The sequence below is a fragment of the Mastomys coucha genome, chromosome X (genome assembly GCF_008632895.1).
Source record: "Mastomys coucha isolate ucsf_1 chromosome X, UCSF_Mcou_1, whole genome shotgun sequence".
NCBI lineage: Eukaryota > Metazoa > Chordata > Mammalia > Rodentia > Muridae > Mastomys > Mastomys coucha.
Genome location: NC_045030.1, coordinates 136559587 through 136580882, shown reverse-complemented (window position 1 = coordinate 136580882; position 21296 = coordinate 136559587). Strand labels below are relative to the sequence as shown.

Sequence of the window (21296 nt, the reverse complement as noted above, 5' to 3'; positions counted from 1 at the left end):
TCTTTGTCAGTAAATAAACTCTCCCCTCTTCTCCACTGGCTGCACATTGATGACACACTGTCTTAGATAAAAATACTCCACGTGACCAAATCTCTCCATATATTTGACTCAAAGTGTCTTCCTAGAAAGTTGCTAGATAGGTTAAGGGTTTTTTGCCTTCTTTGGAGGCCAAGTGCAAAAACAACAAAACCAAACTTGCTTCTCCTCTGGTTTCTTATCTCAGGGAAAGAGTGTTGCTATACAACCAGACTGGACGAGTAGCTTGGTCCTAGAATCCTCTTTGGGGAGGAATGGAGCAAAAAAGAGATTATCCCTTATAATAGATGATTAGAAGAAACAATTATAAAGTATACAAAAATGAGGAAATACAAAATATACCAACATTTATAGGATGGTGGATTTGAGTCTTTAAAAGTGATGTATGCATTAGTTATACACTTTCCTTTTGCTTTTTATTTTTTTGGTTTAGTTGTTTTGTCATACTATAATTTGGTTGTTTTAGATTTATCTTATTTTATTTTGTTATTATTCCTTAGATACCTGTTTGTTTTCTAAGGGACAGAAAAGGGTGGATCCAGATGGTGAGGGGTAGGGAGGAAATATAAAGAGTTGTACTAGAAGAAACCATAATCATATTGTAGGAAAAAACTATTTTCAATAAAAGAAAAAAGTAAAATAAAAAAGAGTCGTATATCCAAATCATAATGTTCCCACATAACTACTAAATAATCTTACATTGGCCCAGACAACAAAACCAATACTTTGAGAGTTATCATAGACTTTTACTGTGCTCATAATTTTTCTTTTTATTTTATCTCCTGAAATAGTTTCAGAAGTCACTATCTTTGTCCAAGGCATTGGTATTTGCCTCCTGGCCCACTGCCTCCAATTTTGCCCCCTCTGACTTATTTCTCTATTCTGTGACCAGATTCTATTCTTTACTATAAGATCCTTGTATGTTCAACTAATTACTTATATATTTAAAATTCATTATTCCAAACTTGGTATCTAAGAGATTTCATGACCTGACCACAGTTTATATATCCAGGTTCTACTGTTGCTATCCACATTAATTTTATGCTTCCTGGATAGCTGGGTTTTTCTCTTACCTGCAAGCTTTTATTTGTGCTAGGCTATGACTTGGAACACTGAATTTCTTCCATTCTCCGACTCCTGCCAGCTCTTTATGGATTACACCGATTTGATTGTTACTTTTATTTTATTTTTGTTTATAGTGTTGGAGATAATATCAAAGCTTCAGAAACATTGGACACAGCACTTTACCAGTCATTTTCTTCTTGAAGAGTCTCTCTTGGGCTTCCTCCACCATGACAAATCCTATATGATTCTCTGTGTGAGGACATAATGTTCTTTGTTTTATGGTTTCACAGGACCACTCAGTATACATTTGAAGTGTATTAGAAAGCTTTGCACTAACAAAATACTGGATTATTATATGTTATGTCTCTCTAGCTAAAATTCAAAACTCTTGACAACAAACCTCACCTTTTAACCCTTACATTCTCTAGCACCTGTATTGTGCATGAATATTCAATAACCATCTTTTATGGAAGACTCTCCAGGGACAAATCCCAGGGTTATCTCATTTAAACTCTATGCCCATTTTTACACGGATGACAAAAGTCAGAACTAGTACTTCAACCTAATTCTCACTACATTCCAAGAACCTAAGCTTGTGATCCACATAACTCATGACTTCATGGCTTCTCAAGAAAAAAAAAACAACTTTTACTCTAACCCTCAGCAACTATGTAGAGATTTAATGGAGCTTAGATATCTGATTTTTATTTTACTTCATTTTTTGAGAATTCTACAATGAGTTTATCTCCCCTAAGAATTCTGGGAACCTTGATCATGTATACTAAAACTCATGCTAACTAAGTTGGTGGGCTGATTAGCTGATTCAACCTGATTAGCTCAAAGTTGGTATTTGCAGGGAATAGAAATCCAAGTGAGCATCCCTTTCTCTATGTGTAGTTCCCATCTTCTGCCAGAACAGAGAGCAGAGCTACAGATTACCGGCTGGATCACAAACTAGAAATGCCACTTGGCTTTTGGACTATGTAAGTATGAATAAATTTTTCCTGTTACCTTAGGGCTAGCTAAACCTTCGAAAATCTAATATTTTGCTCTCTATTTCTATTCTATCACCATATAAAGAAACAAAAACCCCTCTTGTAATCCATTATCCCTTCTATGCGTGATCCTAATATTCTGTATTCTCTCTAGAGCTAGACCTTATACCATTAAGAAAAAAAACTGTCTTCTATATTAAAGCTGTTAACTGCTCTCGTCATTTCTTGCCTCAGGCTCATAAATTTCTCATTAAATCACCATTATCTCAGGGAATCTATGCTAAAAATGATGTGTCACAGCCCTACCCTAGATGTGTGGATTGTCACTTATTTGGTAAGGGTGAATTCTTCCTCAGGTATCCTAGTGGGAGCTGTTTATTCTTTCCTATCCCAAGACCATTTCACCTGCCAGAATGACATTACACTTTCTGTCATTTTATTCCAAAGTGTTTATTTGAGGTCAATATTTTCTGTACTTGCCCACAAATTACTCTTCTGTTGAAGTGATTGCCACGCTTACTTCATCCTTTGAACTAAGGATGCTCCTGCATCCTTTGAAGAGTTTTGGCTTCCTGGCTTCCATCCTAATCTCTACACCAACATTATTCTGAAACAGGAGATGTCAGTGGGCAAGGGATTCATTCCCTGTCCTTCACAAGATGCTTGTCCTTCCTCAGATATAATCAGTGTCAACTCCCTTCTATTCTTCCAATCCACTCTCTACATCATCTTTTTATATGAAAATACACTGTTGCTATCTTCAGACACACCAGAAGAAGGTGTCAGATCCCATTACAGATGGCTGCAAGCCACCATGTGGTTGTTGGGAATTGAACTCAGGACCTCTGGAAGATCAGTCAGTGCTCTTAACCACTGAGCCATCTCTCCAGCCCCTACATCATCTTTTAAAGGAATGGTTCTTCATCAGGCTTTGCACCAGAATACCATGGCGATTTAGACACAATTTCAATGTTTGATGTCTACTTAGAACTGTCAGGCTTTTTAGAGGTAGTAACTGGACCAATTTTGTGTGTGTGTGCGCACGTGTGTGTGTGTGTGTGTGTGTGCGCACGTGTGTGTGTGTGTGTGTGTGTGTGTGTGTGTGTGTGTGTGTGTATCCCAAAGATAAGGTATGGCTAGGGTGGTGAATGCCAAATACTCTGGGTGACCTTTTCTCTGAAATACTCTATCCTGTATTCTCATACTTTAGATTGGGCTTCCATTCTACAACCTTATAATTTTGTCAAACTTATATCCCTGTATCACTTCTACAATGATGTTAAGAAACCCTGTATTCTCTGGCTCTATTTTAAGGCAAATTTACCACCTCCCTGGCTTACATTATATGGTGCATCATGTAAATGGTCCCTACTCTATGGTCTTAGGAACTCTCACCCCGTGAGTTCTAGCAATTGTCTGGCAAAGTTCTACCCTGACATAATGCAACCCTAACCGCCCTCCATTTCTATCCTAAAGTTTCTAAGGATTGCCAGCTGGAGGAATTACATGGTAATGTGGATTGTATTATTATTAAGATAGCAAACCCTAGTTAGGACACTAATGATTTTTGGAAGATTATTTTTCTTCTTCTCTCTTCAATCTTTCCCTTCTCTCTACAATTTTCCTTCAGGCTTAAAAGATATGTTGAGATTTTTCCAAAAAAAATAAATAAACCTCTCAACCCCCTCATCCCAATGGCTTCCTCTTGTAGTCACTCAGCACTTCCCTATGTAGGTTATGTGTCTACAAAAATCAACTTATACTTTATCTCACTTCTCCAACAACGGTAATATCTCCCCGAAGACACACATTAATCTCTTCCTTTCCCAAGTGCCACTTTTCACCTCATAACCACTGTCTTCTCAATAAGAACCAACATTGTTGGTCATAAACGTCTTGAAACTCCTCTACATAGCTCTTTCCTAGGATCCAGTTCTATATTTTGGTTTCTCCTTTTAGGACTTATTATAAGAGTATTTTCCTGTTGGTCGTTTAGATCACACTCACTACAAGCTGCCCTTTCCTCATCAGTCCAGTCTCTCTTGAATCATCACTTCAATACACTTCCTTTATTTCAGCATCTAGACTATCAACATGCTAGAGATACTTTCAGCTTTGCCTCAGCACAATCCCAACCCCAGTATAGTTAACTTGCCCTTAGACATCTCCAGTTAGCTGCCTCTCTGGTTCTTTATGGCAAATATTTCTGAAGCAACATGACACTACATTTCCTTTCTTTCCTATCTCACCCTTCTTCAGCTTTTCTTCTTGCTACCTGATCCATTACCCACCTTTATTAATACTCCTTTCTAAATACTGCACCTGTATTTCCTAGGCTATTTCTAGTGAAACTGGCCCCTAAGTTAGTCATTTCTGATCTGTATTGTTCCTCCAATGTTTCATCATGCTGCCTCCCCCTCTCCCAAACCCTAATACTAATTAGTCTGAACTTCTTGTAGTTAAATTCATGAGATGTCCTGAAGCAGTGTTTCATGCCTACTTCCTTTGCAATGCTGCTCTTTGTACTAGAAAATCCACTTACTCCTCACATGGGTGGCTAGCTATACTTTTTTTATACTTCTAAATACTTTTTGTCTTAAGGCTAACCTCAATTTAGTAGTTATCACATTCAAGAAGCCTTCTCTAACTGCTTTAACCTTCAGGCTTCAACCAGTTTCCCTTCCTACTACTCTTCTGTTTCTATCTAATATAGTAAATTCTAATCATTATCCAACTTGCCTCTTACAAAGCCATCAGTTTCTTACATTTTTGTTTGTGAGCTTAGTCTTTAACAGCTGAGCCATCTCTCCAGCCCAAACCATCAGTTTCTTAAAGGCAGGGATTACAAAACTCAATACTTCAAAACAGCTTAAATGAATGAACAAATGAATGAATAGATGGCCTTTATTGCATCAAAAGACCCTATAGAGACAGACAATGATTGATTTGCTATGTGTTATTAATGAGGAAATAATGACCCAGGTCAACCAAGAAGGCCAGGAAAGTGAAGGTCACATTATAAAGTTATTTTGGTAAAGGAGCTTGTTGATGGTGCCATTGATGAAACCTAATTGGAGGGAATGACTCTATATTTACTCAGTCACATTTCTTGTGAGATGTCACTTGTGTCAAAACATATATTGACAACATAGTTGAGTGGAATTAAAGGGACAGAGAAACAACCAGTCTCCCCCAGGTGACTGTTTACATTGTATAATCTATTTTAGAAAACTGTCAGGTAAGTCTTATTTGTTCTAGGAGGTCCAATTGCTATCTTCCCCTAAAATTCCAGAGTTTTTAAAATTTGTTTTTCCTTCTCATTATCTGTCATAAAGTTATTTCCAGAATTACTTTTTAGAGTACTTTCAAGCTCCTTGAAAATTGAGTAAGTAATAGGAATGGCAGAAGACAGACATGGAAAAGCTTTTCTACAGACATCATCCTTAAAAGCCCACATACAAAAATCAATATGTTCCAGTATATGTAGCAGAATTTAAAAGAAAATACTTAATGCTGCATTAATGCAGAAAAACATAATGTTAAGCATATTTTAAAATACAGAAATATTTTTCCAGAGAATAGTAAACATGCAGATTGGATAGTTCTCTGATGTAAGCATTCCTATACAGAATAACAATCAGATTCCTTTCATTTTCTTTGAATCAGTCAATGGCTCAGTTAGGAAGCAAGTATTTAATTAAGGTTCATTGTCGTGACAGAGTATGCTAGGTGATTCATTAGAAACTTATGCAATACTTTAAAGTTGCAAATTAACTGGGAGAATGAGCTTAATAAAATGGAACAATATTACCAGACTAGAGAAAACAAGTTAGTAAATTGGAATAATAGAGAATAAATGTTCTAGAATACATCTATCTTTAGTGGACTGGCTGAGTGAAGTAGAGGTAGGACTAAGAAGTGAACCACAAGTACCAGATAAATAGTCTATAAGGAAGTAGGAAAGACAATAGAAGTAAAAGGTCAGAAGAAAGCATACAACAAACATAATAAATGAGAAGACAATGGTAAACACATGGGAAATAGTCTTGAAAATCAAGAAGGACAGAAAGATGAAACTAGAAAGAATGGGTAAAGAATGTGTGAGAAAGGTTCATGAACAGATAGACAAGATAATGGAGTTTTTCTGAAGACAAGTTAGTTAGTGCTGTGCTGTTAAGGCACCTGGTAGTTAGTATCAGGCTTCACTCAGGCTGAGAATGAGTGGGTATGCAATGGAGAAATGAGAGGACCTACATCTTTCACTTCTAAGGTCAATTACTGGGTATTTCCTATAATCTCTCTCTGATTCTCTGCTTCCCTCTGTCCCTCTCTCCCTTTTGTGTACACATGTGCTTGGGCATGTATGTGCACACATGCATGTATTATTTTTGCAGTTGGAAAATTTCCCAAGGATAAGGAGTTTGCTCTCTTACAATGTTCATCACTGCACTGGACATAAAAAGCCAGCACAACTATTGTCTAGGTAAAAGATGCAAGCCATTTAGACATGCTCCAGATTCCTTTACTTCTGAACTGACACATCAATAAATTACATTTGTGTTTAAAGTCAGAATACAACTCAAATCTAATGGATTGGCCATTTGCTCCAATGTCTCTATCTTGTGGTATTCCATGAAGTCCTTTAAGATAATGGAAAACTAATAAAGCAATTCAATAGCCAACATTAATTGGAATTTCTGTGGATTTGAACTTTCCTGGGAAATAGCTTTATCCAACAACCATTGGCTTGGCACAAGAGAATAAATCCCTCCTGTCCCTTCTGGTGTATATTAGTGAAGCACAAATACCCTGTAAAAGCAGGAGTCTCTTTTGGCAAGGTAAGTGGGCATGACTGGATCAGAGATCCACCACACTCACAAGCTATTTTATAACTCAATGTCCATACTTTTGTTTTCTGGGGAAGCTATGATGGAAAGACATAAAACCTATTCTTAAAATTTATTTAGTTTTATTTTACATACATTGGTGTTTTTCCTGCATGTATGTCTATATGAGAGTGTTGTTAGATCTTTAAGTTACAGATAGTTATGAGCTGCCATGTGGATGCTGGGAATTGAACCTGGGTCCTCTGAGAGAGCAGTTTTTTAAAGTGTTATGTACATTCTCTGGATGATACCCTTCATTTTTTCCTAACGGGCAATTCTTTGTGAGTTGCTCCTTTTTTATCTAGGTGAGAAAAGCTTTGTGTGATTCACAGACTGTCTATAAGATATTGCCTTTGTGAGTTTGTGAGATTTAAAATACTTTAATATATAATTAACTGCTAAGAGAGTGCATTAAATATGGAATGGCTGCTCTTTTTAGTTCATTTTGCTATCATTTTGTTTCATCTTCTGATTCACAGTCAGAGCATGGTGTGCACTGTGTTGTCACTCCCAAGTGGAAAGTCTTCTGAAGCTCTTTTTATACTTGATCAAGTATAAGTATCTCAACATAGTTCTTCCTAGGGCAACAACAGGCCTACGGGTGGTGTCATGGAAGCAGGTGCTCTTTGTGAAAGCAATAATCCCAGGGGGAGTGATTTCTGCCAAGCTTCTAGTCTCTAATGCTCTGGTTCTACATACAAATATCTTACTTGGAGGAGACCCACGGGAATTTCTTACCTCCTGAATTTATGACGTGGAAATCTTTCTTTCTGACACATAAAGCTTTCCTTACACAGCAGGAAAAGTAATTGTCTACTTTTCACATTTGGGAGCCTGGAAATTTATTATTTTACAATTGAGAATATTTGAAATATTATGTGATAATGGCAGTGGAAAATCAAGCATAATTCTTTTTTTTCTTCTGAGGTAACATTTAATTATTGATCTTTTTCTTATGATGGGCATTGGTTTCACAAACTTTAATAAAAGCAAAAATATTTTGAAAAACATCATTTGCTGTGATATATACATTTTAGTCTGCACTTCTACTCAGGTGTAGATAATTGCAAATAAATTCACATGATCTTATTAAGAGGCCAGCAGACTTAGTTTGTTTTGGTTGGGAAGAAAAAATGGTTTTAACCACCAGAGGTTGGTTGTAGTGATGAAACAAAATAAGAAATATTACAAAGAGCAAATGTTTGCAATCTATTGTTTTTTTACAAATACCTATTTTGTCAGTGTTTTTAAATTTATTTTGTGTGTGTGTGCGTGTGTGTGCGCACATGTGTGCAAGCACATTTATATATGTGTGTCTGTGTCTGTGTCTGTTTATCTGCATATGATGTGTGGGGTTATGGATTGGTAGGTGTATACCATAATTGGCATGTGGTGATCAGAGGACAACCTGATCATGGACAACCATGAATGTCCCTCAGATGAACCTCACGTCATTGGGCACGAGATCAAGTGCTTTTACTTGGTGAACCATCTCATCTGCTAAATTATTTTTTTAATTTAATTTTTTAACTTATTTACTTTACATCCCACTCACTGCCTCATCTTAGTCACCACCTTCATAATTTTTCTCCTTACAGGTGGGGCTCCCCTGGGTATCCCTCCCACCCTGGCACTTCAAGTCTCTGTGAGGCTAGGTGCTTCCTCTCCCACTGAGGCCAGACAAGGCAGCTCAGCTAGAAGAACATATCCCACAGACAGGCAACAGCTTTTGGGAGAGCCCCTCTTCCATTTGTTCAGGACCCACATAAAGCCCAAGCTGCACATATGTGCAGAGAGGCCTAGGTCCAGCCCCAAAACACTACTTTTAATGTTGGCTCCAAATGCTTAAAGAAATCGACATTGAAGTGCAGGTAAAAAGAAAAAAAAATAAAATTAAAAAAGTTTCCACATAACTATTTCTTGCTTAAACCTAGCATCTTGGGCAAAATGCACACTGAATCTGAATAGAAAAGCAAGGCTCTTCTTACCAAGCAAGGAACAAGGATGTCTCAGGAATGCTTGCAAGAGAAGACACAATGGGCATTCCTTCTAGTCTATCTTAATGTACTTATCCAATTTTATCATTTTATAAGCATCAAACATTACAATTGTTATAAGAAACAGCTTAAAGGTCTTCAGAAGAACCCAGTAATGGCAGAAAATTGTGCATTAAAAATATCTAGCTGCATAACTGCTAGTAAGGTGGGCTAAGAGCAAGAAAAGTCTATAAGGAAAAGAATGACCAAGGTCATTGCTGCTAATTCACACATTTCTCCTTTCTTGTCCTTTAAAATTTCCACATTTGCATATCCACTGGTTAAAACATATTTTCAAAACAAGCTCAACTTCTTTCATTTGTTTGGACAAGAAGTCCCTGAACCAAGGATTAAGTGTTTACCAGGTTTGTCGAAATTTTAAATAATGGGTCAGCTTTGTGGGAGTCATTTAATGTTTCTGAAATGGCTTCTTGTGTAAAGTGGCTTCAAAGAAAGCTTTACCTCATAGGAGGATTGAGGAGCATGACTTTAAACATCAGTATGTAGTTGGAAAGTAGTGTGTGTAAAGTCTATTTTCCTTCGGTAAGTTGCTAAAGTAATTTGCAGGATCTAATTAGCCTATTTGAATTTTCTTTATGTATAGTTCATTTCCTTGGGGAAAATATTCAGCTAATTTCCCTCTGCCTGGTCTTCAATAGCTATAAAGGCAGTATGTACAGATGAACCCTCAAAGTGGTACCTGAATCTGCAAGAGTAGCTACAAGCTTAATTCATGAGCTAATGTTTCAGGGAAATGATCAAATGAGAACAAGGAAATGGCAGGCCCATGTAGACAGCACCTTTGATGCATGTAGACATTCATAAATGTTTCTGGCTTCCAGTCTTTCCTATGTGGTCCTGGACTATATACTTAAATGCTTTAAGCTTATACTCTCATGGCTGCAAAAAGGGACTAGCACAAGGAGTGTTCATCCATGGTCCCTGCCGCACAGAGTGGCACCTGGGTAATAGTCAGCAATGACCATTTTCTATATACCATAATTTGATTTTTATCTCACTATTTCCTCCTTATACTTCCAAGCAAAGGGGCCATCTTATCATTCCCCAGGTCACTAAGCCACAGATCTCTCCAGATTTCCCTCACAGAAAAAATACATATTAAATGGATTCTCTAAAGACACAGCATTGTACTGCTGGCTCAAGAGCAGTATGAGACATAAAACACACAAGTATATGAGAAACAGATGTCATGAAGAAGAGGCCACTTCAGAGTGTAACCTTGCCTGCTTCTTTTTCATGTGTTCTTCCAGCTTTAACTCCCTAACACTGATTAGCTTGGGTGCACTATTTCATTTTCAGGGTCCTTGCTGCATTTATTTGCTCCACTGCTTTCTCTTTACTGGTTTATTTATAGTTATATATTTATTAATGAGCTTATTTATCCATCCATGTACTTATTCACCATCTGATTCCAAACTGGATGCCAGCTGACACACAAGAATACACAAAATGCAACGTGAACTCATATATTCAAAATAGATAAGGATGTAAAAGGAAAAGAACAAAAATGAAGTTAAGAACATAAAATAAAACTGGTACACAGGCGGGACAAAGCACATACAAACCAAGAAGTGTCATCGTAACTGTGATGAATGAACCACACATTTGGCTCCAAGCTTTCTACAAAAGAGAAACATAAACTACCCACACTTCACACTGTCTAGAAAGTAAAATCAAACCGCTTATTTACTATATTCATTTCATGCTTTAAGTCCCTCAAATTTTGTATAGTATAGTATCAAAAAATGGTGCCAAACTGTGCCACCTACATAGTTTTAATACCAAGACTCAGCTTATAGAACAGTCTCCAACAATGACGTCTTCAGTCTCCAAATGAAATCTACTCCATATTTTGTTTTACCTTTCTCTTGTTCCATTTAGTCAATGAAGTGTCATTAAAAAGACTTCTTAAAAAAAAAACTAACTTTATACATGTTCTTTAATACAAACAGAAAATTTCAGATTTCCAAGTATGGCAATCAAATGAACTATTTTCAATTAAGTAATAAAGTATATGTTATATAAAATGGAAAAATATTAGGAAAAGTCCCTAGGTATCCAAAAAGAAAAAAGGAAAGTGGCTACATTAAGTATGATGCCACCGTATGTTCACATATTATTCACCATTATAATTACATTTATAGACTTTTAAAGGGAGGCTAATATTCTTGAGAGAATGGTGAATAGAAAAGCAGAATACAAAGCTGTATATGTACATTATGATATTAAGTATACAAAGATATAAACAAGTAACATACACACATACACGAAGAATCTAGAAAGAAATCCACCAACATATTAGTATAATTTGTGGGAATTATGATTATGAGTGATTTTTATTTTCTGAGTGCTTATTTTTATTTTGCAAGTTGACACTGATGAATAATTTTGATGATATGATGAGCAAAAGAGGGTCTATGAGAAAAAAATCGAATCAGTTATCTTTGGCTTATACAAGCATAAGAAAATTTTCTTTTTAAAATGTTCTATAACTCAGATATAAATTCTTGTCATGGCAAAAGGTACTTTCAAAAGGTTTAAGTTCAACAACCTCATTTATTGGTTGTGGAAACTAGCTGTTAAATGCCACATACATAATAATATTACCTCACAATTACCTAGCACTAGTCAATATGGTATCACTCAGGCAATTACAACTACCTTAGGTCATGACAAAGATTTGGTAAGGCGTGGTAAGCCCTACCATCCTCATTTAACAGGTGATATAAATTCAGGTGCAGAGAAGCTACACTATCGAGCCACAATCACAATTATTCTTGCCAGAGCCATGCCTCCAGAACCCAAGTTCAATCCTTTTTTTAAAATTATTATTCAAAACTGACTAGTACTATATATTCAAATTTGAATTAAATTCAAAACTGACTGTGATGTTATGGAAACTGCCATCAAAAAACATGGACAGAGAAACAATATTCTCTCTTCACCCATGAGGGTAGTCAGGTTTCTAGAAAAACCTGAAGCTAGCAAAGTGTAACTGAGGAGATTTTGGAGATGGGAGAGAAAAGCATGGACATAAGAAATGAAGTCACAAGTGAACTTTTCAAATATCTTATAAATATTTTATATGCTATAATAATAGCAACCACAAATAAAGCAGGAAATAAAAAGAACAAGAGAGTCTTCATCATTTAAAATAGTAATAATGGAAGGCTCGTCGTTGCTTTGTTTAGATCCCGAGGTGATTTCCAGGGATGATAAGAATATACAGATTACTCTTGATGGGGTTGGAAATGAAGATGACTGTGAAGCAATGCACGGTGGTGAACTGTTGGTTCAAATCCTGTATACAAATGTACTCAGAATCATTGACATCCCATCTTGAAGCTGTATCAAGAAGATGAATATAAACAGCATTCTTTCATGACTTTACCCCTTGTGAAGAAGACATGTGGCTTACGGCTTTTTGAAAGAAATGTAACCACTTTTGTATTAAGTTCAATGAACTCATTCACGCTGTGAAGGCAACTTATCAGCTATCCAGTAACAGCATTTAAATTCCACTACCTTACTGATCTTTTTTGATGTTAACTTCTTCTCATTACAGTCTTTAAAAAGAAAAACACTACTATAGCACTTTGTAAGTGCAGTTCAATCATCCAAACTTTCTCTGAAGGTAGTTTGTCAGCTGTCCAGTAATATAGTTAATTATAATTGATGACTTTTGAACAGGTAACATATGATATGAAAAGATCCCAGTGTTCATTAGTTTCCTTGGAATATTTTCCTTTTTCTAAAATAATAATAATAATAATAATGATAATAATAATAATAATAATAAATAGCTCCCCTTCCTTCTAACTTTATCTTCCAGTCTCAAAACCTCTTAATTATCTTTATTGTCTCTTAGGATGATCACTTTTGCATAGAAGAACGTCTCTGAAGAACATCCTATAAAATATCCCATATTAGTGTGAATAAGTTCACAGCACAAATTTAGTTACACAACAATTTCATCATTTATAGTTTCTACTGGATCCAAAATTTTACTGCCTTTAGGCAGAGATCCTGAAAGATGTCTCACTATCTCTTGCCAAATCTTCTGGGTTGCACAAATATAATACCAAGCTTTGCCAAACTAGCTAATGCCTCTTTTATTAAGGATACATTAGTAATGATGTAAGAATTCCTCACATTAGGACCTTCAGAACCTTTGTGAGATTTTCAACTACTAAACAACAGATGATTACTATCTGAATGGCTTGATCATACATTGCTATAGGAACTAAAAGTCTTAGTGTGGCTGATATTAAATACAGTATTTATCCTAGAACATGTACATATTGGCAAATGCATGTAATACCAAATGGACGGTAGGAATCAACAAGACTTTTGAATTCAAGGTTCTCCTCCTTCAAGTAGCCTTGAATTTCTCTAAGAAGACACTACTCAAACCATTTCCAGACTGAGAGATGATATCATCGAGGCTGTTTACATGAAAGTTCACAAAAAATTTGGCTCAGATATTTTTTTTTTCCCTGAGAAGTTTTGGGGATACTATTCTGGAGAATAGCCGTAGTTTCACTAGGAGTTCAATTGAACTATTGACACAAAACAGACCTGTCACCTTCTTTCACTTTCCTAGACTCCTGCTCTTCAAAAGGACAAGTGAGATTTTTCAAAGACACCAAAAGTATGCACTTTCAATTACACCCAAAGATTTGTGTAGAGCCATCCATTATTCATTCATTGTCTGCAAATGTAGCAGATGTAGTATAGGGGTTGTTTCTCCGGTATGATTACTATAAATGACTTAGTCTCTAGATAATGACCTTCAATTTCCAAACCACCCTTCATGTTCAGAAAATAGTTTTTAAGATCTACTTAAGTACTAGCAAACATGACCCCCTCATAAGGTTACAGATCCTTTGTGTTGGAAGTGAGTTATTCTTTTACTTCTCTTCAATCCTTAGGCCATGAAGGGAAACATAAACATACAAGAAGCAACAATTACTACCAAGAATTTCAGCTCTTCTTATGATACAAATTATGCATTCATTTACACTGTATAAATAACCCCAAACTACTTATTTTTCCTTGCAAACACCAATAAATAATGACTTTTTCCCCAAAGACATTACCTTTCTTTCCCTTTTGGCCAATTTCAATGATGAAAGCAACCTTCTGCTTGCTGTACTCACATCCTGTTCAATAGTTACATCTACAGACGCCATGTTTCAGCTTTATGGCAATTAATAGAACCTTAGAAGCTACTTACTAAAAAAAATTCACAGAATCAAGTGTCATAAAGTGGCAGCCGACATTCGTTAAGCAACAAGTTGTATTATGGGTCACAAGGGTAAATGATAATATATTGTGTCTTTCTTGAACATGGAACTAATTACGTAGGTAACAATTGATAAAGGTAGAGCGGAAACCAAGTTTTCCTTCCTACCTTGTAAGTCATACAGGCAACATCGTGGGTACCTTGCACCTATTCCTGTATACTTAACTCAGAATCTTCAGTTACCAAGATCTACAGATGTCAACCTACTTAAACACTCAACTATCACAGATGGACAATTGAAGAGTTCGGAATAACTTGCTTTACATTCTACCTTTTATTTTTTTTTCCAGAAAGCCAGCTGCTGTCTATACACTCATCTCAGTGTGCTTTCCCCTAACTTAAATCTACGAATTCAATTTCTGGGAGAGGCAAACACAGCATGTGTATTTTCTGTTACCCCACAGGAAGTCAATCACACGTGATCCTCTGACAAGCAGCAATATCTCAAGATAAAAGGTCAAGCAGGCCCAGAGCATCCCGTGCTCCAGAACAGACTACCCAAGCAAGAAAGTGCCAAGCAAAGAATAAACTGGCCCCCTTTGAACTCCCCGGCCACTGATACTTTACTTTTATCCCCTCCTCCTGGGAAGATAGAGCGAAGCCTGGCTTTCTTATTCTTCTCTTCCGGAGCCATGGGCAGTGGTTTGGAGCTGTGGTTGAGCGCTGAAGAATCTCGGTTGTTACTGTTCATCCTCAGTGGGGGAGCTGGGGGTTTTTCTTCATTATCCAAGCTGTCAGACATTTTCAGTTGCAGCTGATTTCACAGCTCCTATGGAAAAAGCAGCGGCAAGCAGGAGGTAAGGGAGGACATGTCTAATGCGAGTCTGGTATACACTAGAAGCCTATCATCTCAGACACAGCATTGCTCTCTCATGTATTCACTCAAATTTACCAAGCAAAGAGAAAGCCTCTCCAAAGGCTAACAGGACAATTTAGCAAAGTTCAAGTAAATGCAGACATTAACGACTTTCAATATACACATGTGAATGTGTAAGCTCCCTTGATATTCCCACAGTGAAAAGCTACTTCCTGCTGTTCACATACAATCTCTGAATGAGCAATTCACAGTCCCTTAATATCCTATGCTGATGATCATAATGGTCAAGTGGCACAAACTTTTTTTTTCACTTTCTTTTTTTTTCTATTACTTTTATTTTTTTTTTCAGTCCAGCCGTTGGTACAAACTTGTTACACTTTTAAGTTGATTCAAGCTTAGATGTTGATTGTCAGTCATGATTTCTTAGCTGTTTTAACAGTGGCATGCTTTGATGTCTCCTCCTTACCTCCATGTACCCGATTTGCACAAGTGATTTCTGCTGTTTTTACATTACAGAATCAAGAAAGCTTTTTACACACACGCCAGTTTCAGGAAAGTTGGGGTATACTGCCTTGGCAGATGATGTCCACCTTTTCCCAAGCAAGCATCTTGGTGGGCTGAATGCCATTATGGCCAAAGGCGGACCTCTAGCACACTGAAGGATATTATAATTTTACTCTCTGTCATAGTTCATGCCCCAGAAAGGTACCTTGATTGCACAGTCTAGCGTAGGTTTTAAGAATTTATTACTTATTCAGAATTTCACTGTAATTTAGGCTCTTGTGTCAAAAGCAGGAGATATTCCTGTTTTATCCAACTCTGAGGATGAACTGGAAAAAGTGTGCCCTCCTCTCAAAAGAGTTGACCTTCACAGGCACAAGTGAGGTTCTAAAAGTGTCTTTTGAATGAATTCCTGCTTTTCATATAAACAAAATCAAACCTAGCTACAATGGAATCTCAGACTTATAAAGTATTACTTAGTATTAATTTAGCAATATGTTAATTATCCAAATACAAGTTATCATGTCACTTTATAAAAGAATATTTACTTTAAATGAACATAAGTACAGCAGTAAAAATAACTGCTGGAATAACAAATGGTCTGCCGCTAGGTGGTAGTGGGGCATGACTTTAATCCCAGCACTGAAGAGGCAGAGGCAGGTGAATCTCTTTAGTTCAAGGCCAGCCTGGTCTTCAAAGCAAGTTCCGGGATAGCGAAGGGTATGCACAGGAACTCTGTCACAAAGAAAGAAAGAGAGAAAGGAAGGAAGGAAGGAAGGAAGGAAGGAAGGAAGGAAGGAAGGAAGGAAGGGAGGGAGGAAGGGAGAGTTTGCCATAATTCCTTTTAGCTTTAGTCATTAATAGTTTAGTAATTACCTATAAGTTATATCATATGAAGAAAATTTAAAACTTTTACTATATTTTATGAAATCATGTTTGTAGAAAAATGAATGCAACTGGAAAACAGCAAAACAAATTAAATTAGCCAGACTCTAAAAAGACAAATAGTATGTTTTCTCTCACATGTAGAAGACAGGTTAAATAAAAGATATTAAAGTTGAAGGGAGAGTTTAGGACAAGAAAGAGGACCAGAAAAAGAGATGAAGGAAGACAAGAAAGAGGTAAATATGATCCAGGTACATTATGTACATGTATCACATAGCATAATGAATCTCATTATTTTATATAATTAATATATGGTAATAAAATTTTAAATTACTTCCCTATGTTCTAAATGTAATTGATATATACAGTCCATGATGCCCCACTCCCATCCTAAGGGACTGCTGGAAAGTAAAGGATGTTGGGTGTGGCTGTTTAATAACCATTGGAGGCCTGCCCTTTTCTTAAGAGAAAGGGAGGAGGAATAGATGGGGGAGGGGAGAGGGAAAGTGTGCGTGGGGCTGGGAAGAGAAATTGGAGAGGAAACTGTAGCACTAAAGCATAAGGTACAATGAAAAAACAAGGTGGAGAATATACTAATACAGCACGTACCACATGCTAATGGTACATGTGAAAGCAGGGCTAATGAACTACATTCTCGTTTGCATTTTGACCTTTGATCTTTCTAAACCTACTCTTCTCCAGACTGACTTCATTGGTGGCATTATATTTTACTGGCCCAGCTCACAGTTTTCATGTAGCCACTGGGAATAATTTGGTGTGAGACTGATTGTTCTGGGCTTGAGAATACTGTCCAAGTGTTAACTTATTATTACAGAAATCTCAGCTATGCAACATCTAGCTTTATAAAAACTAAGTGTGAAAGTTACTAGGCAGGACCTGAGTATTTAAGTAGAAATACCAAGAGAAGGATTTCTGGAAGGTTGTGTACTACATAGATAAAGAGCTACCATGTTACAGATGATACATATTTTCTGATGACGTATTACTCAACTTGATATGACAGAAGTCAAAGAGACAATCATACCCTCTTTAGAACAAATCTGATCTTGCACAACCAGGCAAGACAACAAGGGTTCTAGGGCAACCACGTAATTTAACATACTGTGCTCCTTTGTTCTTCATCTGTAGGTGTGGCTTCCACACCTATTTACACATTCCTAATTATACTCTCTAAAAAGGCAGCATGCTTATGTGCTGTTTCTTTTCTGGCTACCTGATGACTCTGAGGCTATCTGACAAAATATGTTTTAGTTGGAAAATCTGAGGGTTACTTTGGATAGAAAACTGGACCTAAAGTCTTCTATGCTATACTAACAACCTATAACCCAAATTTCAAAAATACATGTACAATGAATAGATAGATAGACAGATAGATAGAAAGATAGACATATGTATATATACGCACACACACATATACACATAAATACATACAACCACATGCATGGTATGATATCCCAGGAACTTTGCAGAGAACTGAGCTTATTTGAAAGGCCTTTTACTTCTCAACAAACTGCAATTGCTTTAGCTTCATTTGTCTCATCAGGAGGTCATCTGAAGGCTTGGAATCAACCATTACAGAGACGAAGCTGAAACTGAAGAATGTAAGTCCAGTTCTACAATGGGAATGTGAAGCACGACCTAAATACTCTCCGTTTGCATAGATGTTACAGATTTTATTTTGTTTAAATTATTTTGATACTAGTTCAGTTCTTTGTCAGGTTTTTTGAAATATAAACAAAAATTATCTTCTTGACATGGTTAACCCACCTTTAAAGCAAATGGTTCAGAGTATGCTTTTGAAAACAGTGGAGAAAGGGAATGCATTCATGAGGAAGTCTTGGTGTTAACGTATCTTTTTCCCAAGTGGGAGGTATCTTGTACTCTTCCATAAATGTTGAAAGAGAGAATCCTATTATGTTTGTAAAGAATACCAATTTACTATATCGGGTCCTCTTCTGAGACAGCTTTCTACAAAGGACACTATTAATGGATCACTGCTTCAATCTGCCTATGATGTCATTATTTCCAAGATCTTAAAAGAGACTATTTTGTTTGGGATGGCTGTAGGTTCCATTTCGGTATTATACAAAAGCACTATTATTCTATAGGAGCACAGTCAAAAAACTGTTGTTTTTCACTTCTACAACAGAGACTTTCGAGTGGCACTTTAGATCCAGCCACAGGACATGTGTTTCCCTTTCAGATACTGACCCTTAGCATTGTGGAAAAATAGTTAACACTAGTGTACAAATAGCCACAATTTTACATCTTTTTGTAACCTGATTACAAAGCTACTACATTTCTTCACAAAGAATTCTAATGGTTTTTGTGGATGCTATGTATTTTTGAGCCATCCCTTGGGAGTTAGTGTTGACACATTCTCTGTAATTACAATTGAAATGAATATACTATTGTTTTTAAAAAGGATTTTAATTTCACTATGACTAAGGATCCTAAACAGTCTATTTAAAAAATAACTATGAGACATTATGGCTATTTTCATGTCTTTCTCTTTCTCTTCTCAGTCTCATCCGTAAGTGTGAGAGTATCTATGCATGATCACTGTACGACTGCACACAGCCCCTTACTGACTTGCCTCTTGAAACTAGCTATTATGATGCAGGGCAACTATAGATGCAATGATTAGATATGTTCAAGTACTATTGCTGTTCTCCCACTTTCCCAACATGCATTCTCCTGCTATTCAGTACCAGGCTAAACTCTCAGGAGCTTATAAAAGAAAGTCACCAATTTACATGAATCTAAAAGTCAAGGGGAAAGAAAAGTAATTAACTATAGACTAGCTAATATGATCAAAACCCACACTATGATAAATATGTTGAATAGGGTGCAGCCAAAATGCCAACTATGCCTATTTATTACAGGTACTATACACCAGGTACATGAAGGATGAGAAGCCAGAAATTCTGGTTTTACCACCACTTACCAGACCATTTATTAAGCCATAAGCAAATGAAATAAGTATTTTAAACAAATACCATGAGAGCCATACATAGAAATAAACATGTGCACTTTCAAATTTTATTATTTACTTGCATACTTTTGCAATAGAACAAGTATGTTATCTGCCTTTCAACCAAAAGCTGAGCCTAACAAATGTACAGCCATAATCAAATGAAAGCCCCCCACCAAAAAAACCAGTACCAACATAAGCCTATTAACAGACATTGGTGATCACCCCAACATTGTTTAATATCCTTTGGATAAGAAACTATACAATACAACATAAGGCTGGGATGGAAATGTCCCAGAACCTAAAAGAAATGTCCAGGGTAAACTGTAATGTGTCTGATACATAGATATAGAATAAACTAGACTAGACTAGACTAGACTAGACTAGACAGAACTAAACTGGAATGGAATGGAATAGAATGTTTAAGAAGCAGTGATGACATAATAATCATTTAACAAAAGGACACATAAAAAGATGGATTTTAGTATTACAGAAGCATACTAGGCTTGTAACAGAGTTCTCTTAAATTCTGCATAGAAAGAATTAGTGCTGTAGATCAAAGATTAAAACTTAACGATAGCCTTTAGACTTCAAAGTATTGAATAAGCATAGATTTAAAGTCATCACATGTCTCCTTAGAGAATATATCAATGCAAAATCAATTTTTGGTGTATAAAGATGAGATTGCTATCTTTACTGGAATGATGTATATGCTGAACTATACTTCGGTGGTAGGAAAGAAGATTCAAGAATTATATTTATTGGCTTTTTTCCTACATTCCTTTATACCCTAAACACACATTTTCAAGATGGCAATATAAGTGTCAAGCATAGACCTCAGTGGGAAATAAGCTATGTCTTGATAATTAGCCTAGGCTAACATCAATTCCACTCTATTTTGTATGTATTATTAGCAAAGAAACTTGCCCAATTCAAAAATTCATGGCTGACAACATAAGGAAATATAGTAGATAATTTGTAAATTGCTTCCTTCCTCCCAACCTCCAAAGAAAGAAAAAGGGAGAAAGAGAGAGACTGAGACTGACACAGAGACACAGAAAGAAAGGAAAAGGAAAAATTATGTACCCTTTCATAAGGCTACAATATAGTATGAAAAAAGTATTAAATATTACTTTCTATTTCTGTAATAGCTTTTATCTGAATATTTCTAGACATGTTTCAGGCATTAATTCCTATAATATGTTATGTCAATGAAGGTATTTTATTAAAAAGATAACAAGCCAGATATGAGTCTCTAAGATATTCTAGATCCACACTGCTACTCTCAGATTAGGTGAACAAGGAAGAAGCCATCCATTAACCACTGGCAGCTGTGTGGGCCCAACTTAGGAGTTCTGTCATCTTATCTCAAACTGCATGGAGCCGTTATGGATGTCATTCCCTCCTAATAGATCATAAGTTCCATGAGGGTAACATTATAAGTGCATATTTTCATATTAGCTAGTACAGTGTATTGTTCCCAACAAGCATTGCATTTAAGACAATTAAATGGAGCATGATATATTCTAGGCATTAGTTTCAGCTCTGAATGTTACATAAGCCTACATTGCTACTTAGAGCAAGTCTGAGCCAAGAAAGGCATGCAAATATTAGCAGTAGTCTAACTGCAAAGCAGATGGGCATCATTTCAAAGGCAGCCAGCATCTGGTTAACAACATCTCATTTTTAATATATATATTATATATTATATATACATATTATATATAACAAATATACGCATATATATTTATATT

General features: G+C 36.3%; 1 protein-coding gene across 7 annotated transcripts in view; it reads right to left on the bottom strand.

The window, feature by feature from the left end:
* Positions 1-21296, bottom strand: part of Pak3 (p21 (RAC1) activated kinase 3) — a 267447-nt gene that overhangs the window by 73987 nt on the left and 172164 nt on the right. For all 7 annotated transcript variants that reach the window (XM_031368898.1, XM_031368874.1, XM_031368887.1 and 4 more), the window contains one exon: positions 14912-15113. In XM_031368898.1, coding sequence (XP_031224758.1) covers positions 14912-15086 — 175 coding nt within the window. In that variant the 5' untranslated portion in view covers positions 15087-15113. The remainder of the gene's footprint in view (positions 1-14911; positions 15114-21296) is intronic.